The sequence below is a fragment of the Lactuca sativa genome, chromosome 1, assembly GCF_002870075.4.
Source record: "Lactuca sativa cultivar Salinas chromosome 1, Lsat_Salinas_v11, whole genome shotgun sequence".
Lineage (NCBI taxonomy): Eukaryota > Viridiplantae > Streptophyta > Magnoliopsida > Asterales > Asteraceae > Lactuca > Lactuca sativa.
The window spans coordinates 232,934,748-232,944,242 of record NC_056623.2 but is presented as its reverse complement, the minus strand read 5'-3'; the positions used below and the strand labels follow the sequence as shown (position 1 = coordinate 232,944,242).

The 9,495-nt window shown below is 35.0% G+C and overlaps 1 protein-coding gene across 1 annotated transcript; it reads left to right on the top strand.

The window, feature by feature from the left end:
- Positions 1-3,912: 3,912 nt before the first annotated feature.
- Positions 3,913-7,021, top strand: LOC111892863 (10-epi-juneol synthase). The gene is made up of 7 exons (XM_023888922.3): positions 3,913-4,157; positions 4,267-4,537; positions 4,634-5,009; positions 5,248-5,466; positions 5,553-5,691; positions 5,798-6,046; positions 6,719-7,021. The coding sequence occupies exons 1-7, from the start codon at positions 4,026-4,028 to the stop codon at positions 7,013-7,015; spliced, it is 1,683 nt and encodes a 560-aa protein (XP_023744690.1). The 5' UTR covers positions 3,913-4,025; the 3' UTR covers positions 7,016-7,021.
- Positions 7,022-9,495: the final 2,474 nt, after the last annotated feature.

Below are 9,495 nucleotides of genomic sequence, written 5' to 3'. Positions count from 1 at the left end.
AGAGCACGCAACTTTCCAACTCCGAACAACAATTGGAAGCTCTTCGATCCGAAAGGGAGGTAATAAAAACGTGTGTTTCGGATGTCCACGCAGCATTATCAAACATCCTGGAGGCACACGACCCCATCCTAAACCATTCGGTGAGGCGTACCCTTGCTGAAAAGCTCTCTCCGGCCATGGACCTTTTAAGCAAGATTGAAGGCCTACCGAGTTTCGTGTCCATTCCGAAACAAGGGGGAGATGAGAAGAAAGGATCGAAACCACCTCCTTCCTCCAAAGCTACTCACACAACCGAACCACCCTCTGCTGATCATGCTTCAGGTTCGGGTGTGAAGAACAAGGGTAAAAACATAGCTGAGGAAGATGAAGATGAAGATGAAGACAGGGAGACCATTGCCGACATGTTGAAACGAAAGAACAGTCGCAATGCTGAAGACGATGCTAGTCGTGTGGCGCGTGAGGCTGAAGAAGCCGAACGAAAGCAAAAAGAAGCCCACGATCTCCTTGAGAGCCGAAAGATGCTCTTCCCTGCCTGGACCAGGGATCGTATGATAAAAGAGGCCATAGAAACTCCAAGCATATTATGGCTCGAGCCGGTTATATCCTTCGACTGCAACAACACTGTCGATTCGCAGTTTGATATGCCGCTGACTCGAAAGGCGTTCATCTTCCACGCCTTCTCTAACATTTTTGAAGTCCCGCATCCGAACGATGAGCTTGACAGGGAGCTCATTGACTTCTACCTGGAGGCCGCTCGCCCTCAATACCTTACATGGAGCACCCAGAAGATTGTAAACGTTCGTGTGCTGAAGCCTTATGCCGTGGGGAGATTCACAAACGTTAAGTTCAAGCTCATTCGAGGATCTGCAAGAACTGCTCACATTATCTCCCTGGCGGATCTGCCCAATCTAAATCCTCATGATTGGATTGTCTTATACAATATCCTTCTGACAGATGAATCTGAATATGGTCCCATCATAGACCATGTCAAGAGGATGTTAGCATGCTACATCATGGAGGTTGCCCTAATGGATCAGGAGGTTGCCACAGTCTTCAAGAAGAAACTGAAGATAGCTCCTGTGGGATTGGCCAGTGATCTAAACCAAATGCAAATGGGCAAGATTGATCCGAGGCATAACTCGGTTATGTTCACTAGAGCCGAAGGACAGAAATGTCTATTCGGTTTAGCTGACAAACACCTTTACACCACAGCTTGCTTGGAGCACATCTTATCAATTATCAAGCGGTGTAAGGAGAATTCGGCTGATGACATCAAGTACTTTAATGATATGATCAATTGGTACATTCGGTTTAGACAGACCATCCTTTCAATAACCAAGTGTCTGTTTAGCACCGTGAAGAAGAAGGTACCAGCTTCAGCTGCCGGCCCAAGTAAAAAGTGAAGATCTCGCTCCAAATTGACGCAAAGGGGGAGATTGTTGGGCTGAAGTTTTATTTTGATGTTGCGTCTTTTGGGCTCGTTAGTTTAGCCATGTACACTCCGGTTTGGGCCTGTCCAACCGAGAGCCTTTTATGTATTGTATATAAGTTAATGCTTGCATGCATATTAGGTTAACGATTTTAGAGAATAACGATAGAGAGCTTAACGATAGTAATTTCAAGGTTTTCTTTAATCGTTCTTGTAACCTACCAATCCTCTACAGTTGATGTTCTTAATCGAGCTCTTCTGAGGATTTTGTTTTAATCATTCGACTCGTTTGATTCAATCTTGTCTTATTCTTTTTATTAAGTTTTTACTGTTTTATATTTATATACTTGTTCAAGATCTAATCGATCTTCATAGATTAAAGGTTGTTTTAATCCCATCACTTACAGTTAGCAATTTGAAGTGTATAAGGTATTTGATTCAGCGTTTGATTCTTTTTGTTCCCTTGATTTTGAGTATTCTAGCCTAATTCGTTTTTTCTTAGCCCTAATTGCATTTTCTATCTATTTTCAGGGGTAGTTAAAGATCTGTATTGGGGTAGTATGGGAAGAGAGATTTCATGGTTAAGTGTCAGGCAAGTCTTATATAATCATGAAAATGGGCAATATATGTAGGTATTTGGGCACTTTTCAGATTCAAGATGAAACTACCAATGGTAGTTGTTTGGATGATCATGTTATATACATTCTATAGAATAATTGTTGATGCTTATATGATGATACAAGTTAGTATTCCTCAATATATAAGCTGGGAACATTGGTTTTGGGCAAGCATATGTTGGGAGGCAGGCAAGTCGTGGTAAAAAACAAAAAGAACAGATGCTTATACATTTAAGCTTCTTTGAAATAATAAACAAAGTGGTTAAACTGAATCATAACAAAAACAAAAGTTCCCTGTCAAATTTAAATTAAATACGTTTTCAAATTTGAGTAGTATATAACTATTGATTTGATAAGAAAAAAGAGATAGAGCCTCATTTTTATTTGAGGTACATATGATTCTATGTTTTTTCAGTAATACTATCCCTCTCAAATACCACAATTAGCTTAATTGCAAATTTTAAATTGACAGGAGACTTTCAATTTGTCATTAATCTGACTATTTACAATAATCTATGCACCTGGTGGTGGTGTATGTTACAGTCCATGTTCGTTTTTTTTCCTAGGCTTGCCTATGGGACTTCTGGACAAGATATGTCTTCTAATCCTAGAATTTCTATTATTTTTATTTTATTTTAAGGAACTTTATATGCAAGTTTTAGGTACTACCTGATTAATCTTATAAATGTTTATTATCGAAAGAGGTAGTTAGCTATACCTTTAAAGGTGGATGGTTATCACGATACTTTAATTTCTATTTTGGTATTGAATGTTCATTATCCATCCCTGTCATTCAACTTCTTATACCTAATTAGCTGTCTCTCATATTCCACCATTCTTTTACGTATTGTGAATGGACATGTATATGTGGCTATGTGTGTTGTGTGTGTGAGTGAGTGGAATGCGTGTGTTAGTGGGTGGGATGTGTGTGTGCATGTCTGTATGTGTCTGTTATTGTTAAAGCTTTCAAAAAATAGGACAAAAGTACATTCTAAAATATACTTATATGGATATTTTTAATGTAAAACTATGATTGGGGTGAAACAAGTACACAACCACATAAAAACATGCACATTGTGCATGCTGATGTGTATGTATGTGTGGAAATGTGTGATGTTGTTTAAAAGACGAAGGGTAAATTATGCCATTTAGTGATGGAATTACAATTTTTACCAAAATAGATAATGTTCTTTTAAAAAAAGACCCTTAATAGTAACACACATGCTATTTCTTCTAGACATCAACCGTTTAAAGTTGACCCCTGATATGCTTATGTAAATATCAATTATTTAGGGAACATGGGAGACCAAGCAATAAGGGAAAATTCAGAATTGCAAGAGATAGCAATAGATTTTATGCTTTTTGCCAGTATAAGCAATGTACGGTAGTTTTTACCCATAATAACAATGTTATTTCACTACCTTACCCATAAAAGCAATGCATTTTCATTTGCTTGCCAATAATAACAACATACTCGGTTGTTTACTACTGATAGCAACAAACCTCAAATTCTTTATACATAACAGCAATGTACTTACGTTTGTTCAACAATCAAACAAGAGGAAGGAAATACCCAAATTATCTTACCTTCCGTGGGTTGTGCTTAGCATGGGCCTTGAATGTAACTAGTATATATATATATATATATATATATATATATATATATATATATATATAATAAAAGTAAATAATAATTAAAATAAGAGGACGTAAACATAACATACTAAATAAATTAATGGGTCAAACTTGTAAGTTTATAAGAACTATTTCTATAGATATAAGAGAAACTTTGGTTTGATACTTGTGGGCCAACGGCGGTTACAAAACGTCAATTTTGCTACAAAAGAAAGTCATCATAATTCATAACACCTGCATCGAGATGCATCGTGTATAAATACCCATTGTATTGCAGTTGTGATCTATTATAACTTCAACAAAAAATTAGAGGCTTCACCAAAGCTAGCATTCACCTTCAAGAAATGGCCACACTTGAATGTAATATTACCCTCAAAGAAAACTACAAAAACACCACAAATCCAGTGCGTCCTTATGTCAATTTTCCTCCTTCTATCTGGGGTGATCGTTTACTGTCATTAACTGTCAACCATTCAGTAAGAATTCCCATTAATTACTACCTCAAAACATGCATGCACATATATTAAAAAAGAATTTTTATATTACGATTTTAATTTGTTAAAATTATGTGGTTTCCTTTTCTAGGAGTTACATACATATGCTATTGCGATGGAACAACCAAAAGAAGAGCTGAAAAGTTTGATAATCAATCCAAACATGGATTCAAATGAAAAACTACGTTTGATTAACTCTGTGTATCGCCTTGGATTGAGATATCTTTTTGAGGAAGAGATAGAATGTCAACTTGATAAACTTTTCACGGAGCTTAAGATGGAAGATTATGATGAAGCTGATCTTTACACAATTTCAATTAACTTCCAAGTTTTCAGACAACATGGTTATAAACTTTCTTGTGGTATGCCTCTTTTGCCTCTTAATTTTTAGAGAAAGTTTTCAGACAACATGGTTATAAAATATGGAACTACTTTATTACCTATCAACTATTGTACAGATGTGTTTAACAAGTTCAAGGACTCCGGCTCTGGTAAATTCAAGGAATACATTACAACCGATGTAAGGGGTATGTTAAGTTTGTATGAAGCAACACAAATGTGTATAAGAGGAGAATCGATTTTAGATGAAGCAATGGCGTTTACAGAAGCTCAACTTATGGGTGTAGTAGACACTCTAGAAGGTAATCTTTTACAACAGGTGAAACATGCGTTGAGGAGTCCTTCTCATCGAGGGGTGCAAATGGTAGAGACAAGGTTATATTTCTCAAACTATAAAGAAGAATGTTCCACATATGACTCGCTACTAAAGCTTGCAAATGCACACTTCAACTACTTGCAACTACTACACAAGGAAGAACTTTCCACTTTCATTAAGTAAGTTATGAATTAAGCAATTTCTTGCTACGTACATATATGTTTTTTTTTTCTACTTTATGCATTCATCTTTAATGCTTGAACGTCCAAAAAAGTCTACAAACATGTATGATATATATTTACGTGTTTTTGATATTCGATATAAGAGAAACTCTTGAAGCAATGAAATTTTGGAAGGCATATCGTAGTCTTAGATCAGTTAGATGTGTGAAATGACAAATTTTTTATTTTCTCTCAGGTGGGTTAAGGATATGAACTTTCAAAAAATAACACCTTACGCAAGGGATAGAGCGCCAGAATTGTACTTATGGGCAGTCGGAATATTCTTGGAGCCTCATTACTCTCAGGCTAGAATCACAATATCAAAAATGGCACAACTAGTGTTGGTGTTAGATGACATATATGATGCATATGGTACTATTGAGGAGCTTCGACTTTTAACTGACGCCATTAATAGGTATTGTTGTTGAATTTGCTACTATATCTTGAACACTATGCCTAATTCTAACAGTATATATGCTACTATCTTGCTTTCATTTTCAGGTGGGAAATTATTGCCATGGAGCAACTTCCAGAATATATTAAACCACTGTACAAAATTATCTTGAATGAGCTTACTGAAGTTCAAAAGCAACTACCGAAAGAAGGAAGAGAAAATCGGGTTAAGGCTTCAAAACAAGCGGTATGATATATACCATTCCAGTATCTTCATGTAAATACCAACTTAATTATTCTTGTCTATTTACATATTTATTTATTTTTTCTTTAATTATGTCATCGTCAAACAGTTTCAAGAACTAGCTAGAGGTTACCATCAAGAGGCTGAGTGGAGATATAGTAAACATGTGCCATCATACCAAGAGTACATGAAGAATGGGTTAATTACATCTACTTATAATGTTTTCTCGACATATTCTTTAATGAATATGGATGAAATTAACAGCGAAGAGGCTTTGGGTTGGTATAAAACACATCCAAATATTCTGGAAGCTACAAAGCTACTTGGAAGACTTTATAATGATGTTACAACTTTCCAGGTATGTGATTTATATATTCTACCTCTTATTATAATAACTACATCAAGATAATTTTCTATTCCTTCAAAAATAACTGTGCCAAATAGTGATAAAAAAGTCATACACAATAACTTTTAGGGTTACATATAAAACACGAAAATATTTTTGTATCACTTTGTTATAGTTTTTTTTTGCCAATATCATCAATGCAGATGAGGAAATTAACCATTATTGTTATCTTGGTGTGAAAACTGAAGTATGTAAATTATGGTTTTGGTCATTTCACAACAAAACATCATACTAAGTTTAGAGTTTATATGTCTTAAGAATTACTCTAACGAGTTGAAATATATATATATATATATATATATATATATATATATATATATATATATATATATATATATATATATATATATAGGGAAGAGTTATATGGAAAATGAATGATTAGGGCAACACATATTTGAACCAATGAAAACATGACAACACATCACTTCCACAATAACTTCCACAATACATTACTTGTGAAGAAAGAAATGGACACGTGTCATTTGATTATTGGTTCCGGTAGATGTTGCCCTAGTTATTTGTTTTCCATAGAAGTCATTCCTATATATATATATATATATATATATATATATATATATATATATATATGTGTGTGTGTGTGTGTGTGTGTGTGTGTGTGTGAAGTTTGAGGGTGAAAGAGCACAGGAAGTTGAATCGGTGCATACATATATGAAGACGTTTGGGTTACCAGAAAATGTAGCTGTTGAAGAACTCAAGAAAATGATTGAAAATGCATGGAAAGATATCAACAAGGAATGTCTTAAGCCGACTGAAGTTACAATGGGGCTAGTTGCACCGGTTCTTAATCTTGCTCGAATAACAGATATGGTGTACAGGTACAATGACAGGTTCACGTTTCCAGAAGAAACCACTGTGGAGTATGTTACTCTCTTAGTCATAACTTCTGTTCCCATGTACTGATAATTAAACAAGTTATTGTCGTGTGTCTTATCTTCATAAGAAATAAAGTTGCAATGATGAATAAAATGGTATTTGTGGATTTCGTCGATGTTATGTAATTGTCATTATCCTTATTATGAATGAATATTTTCATTGATCGATATCATTTAACTAGCAGCACAATTATAGTCTATAGATATTTGTAGGTTAAAGTAGAGGTGAGCATGGTGCGGTCTGGTTCTATTTTTGGACCAAACCGAACCGCAAACCGTTAGGGGCATTTTTTGTCTCGGTTCAGCTTTGCGGCTTTTCATACGGTTTCAATTTGTATCGGTATGGTTTCGGTTTTTAACCAAAGTAAAATGGTGTTGTGGATCATCTTAGAATGGTGCGGTTTTTAAATGAAATTTGTTACCTTTTCTTTATTTCCAAGTTTTTGTGACAAAAACTGAACATTTGTATGGAAAATTGTAAGGATTGTAGGAAACAAAAAGATGCAATTTGTGATTTAATTTGGAACTCCGATCTAATTACTTAATTTTTATTTATTCATGTTTTAATCAATTACTCCCTCGGTCTCAAATTAATTATCCACTTTTAACTTTGACTTTAAATATTTTTATTTGTATTATATATTAGTTAATAAAACTTATAACAATAAAAATAAATAATACAATTAATTTATATATTTTGCATCGATTATTATCTATCGAAAACAAAAATATTTAAGGTCAAAAATGAAGAATAAAGACTTTAAAAGTCAAATGTAGACAATTAATTTGGGACGAATGTAGTAGTAATTAATAGGAGTCAGATGAACCACATGACTGAACCACATGACTGGTCGTTCAAACTCATAAGATGGAACACTTCATTCTAATCATTACCTAAGATTGTTTAAATACATAATTATTACCAAAGGGCTTGTAGCCCAACGGTATCCGGTGTTGCCCTCCCTCCTTGAGGTTGAGGGTTCGAGTCCCGTCGTGAACATAGGTGGATTTAAGGAGTAGTTTAGGAGTAGGTTAGATTTGTCGTTTAAAAAAAATACATAATTATCTTTTCTCCTCTCGTAAATATATATCTAGGGCATGAATAATGTGTAGCGACTGAAAATGACAATTCACTTTTTTTTCACATATCCTGTTTAATTAGTATAGTAAATAATGGTTAGAGATAGAGAGAAGTGAAGTAGTTCAAAAATCAAAATAAATAGTTTATGGTATGCAGTTGCATGGTAGTGGCAGATCCAACTAGAAAGTCAAATGCAGTGTATAGTTGATCGTTGACCATGTAAATTAATAAAAAATTACTAAAAAGTAAAATACATGGAGCTACCATTTGATTGTTCCCTGGAGCTTTTCTTTATATAACTTGATATACACTCTTATTTTGTTCCTAAATCAAATTCAATACTTCCAAGAAATTTCCTCGGAAAATAGACATGGTAGATTAGGGATGAAAGTGGGTCCGAACCCGGACCGGATGGACCCGGACCCGGAAAACCCGAAACCGGTTAATAGGATTTTGTAGAACCGGAAACCGGACCGGTATATAGGAACCGGTTCCGGTTCGGTTCCGGGTAAAGTGGGTCTAGAACCGTAAAACCCGGAAACATCAAAGTGGGTAGGTTGGAACCGGATAAAGTGGGTTTAGAACCGGAAAAACCGGATTTTTTTGGTAATTACTTACTACTTAGCGGATTGAACTTTGAAAATTTTCGTATTGATATCCCAACTTTGGGGGACTGTAACTCATTGAATATGAAACTAAAATTAACAAAATTATAGTCTAAAATCATGTACAAACTCTAAAATATACTCTGGAAAAAACCGCAAGTCAATTCGACTTTAAACGAATGAGATATTGTGACAACCCAAATTTCTTCCGTTACATTACCCCGTTACCGTTAACGGAATATCCCATTTTATAAAAAGTTCCGTTAATTAGAGGTCGCCCAATTAAATAAATATTCTATTTACTTATTTTATATGTCGTTAACGTCGTGATAAGATAAATAAAAACACATAATACACATTTCCATTTAATTGGAAAAAGTTAGTTTTTATTTTCACGACCACTAAATCGGGTGCGACCAAAAGCCCCGTTTAACGACAGTATCGAGTAGAATATCACTGAGCTCCAACTTCCACCCATATATAAGGGGGAGTAAACTCCATTTGAGCCTTTTCTACCCTCTCTCTATACTCTTTCTCTAGACTCGTTTTCGACTCGAATCTGCAACCAAATGCTTCCAAATCGTAAGTCCACTTACCCTAGCTTGTTCTAAACATTATTGGTTGTGCTTGTACCCCAAAATTCGACCATTTAAGCTGTTAGAATGGAGTTTACGGCCTAAGATCCTCCTTAGGCCGTGAACCCCTTAAACAAGGCCAAAATGACCCTTAAATGTCCCTAAAGGCTTGGAAACTAATTGGGGGTTTATCCTAAGAGTGTTTAAACATGAAAACATAAGGATTTAGGGCATAAAAGAGAGTTTA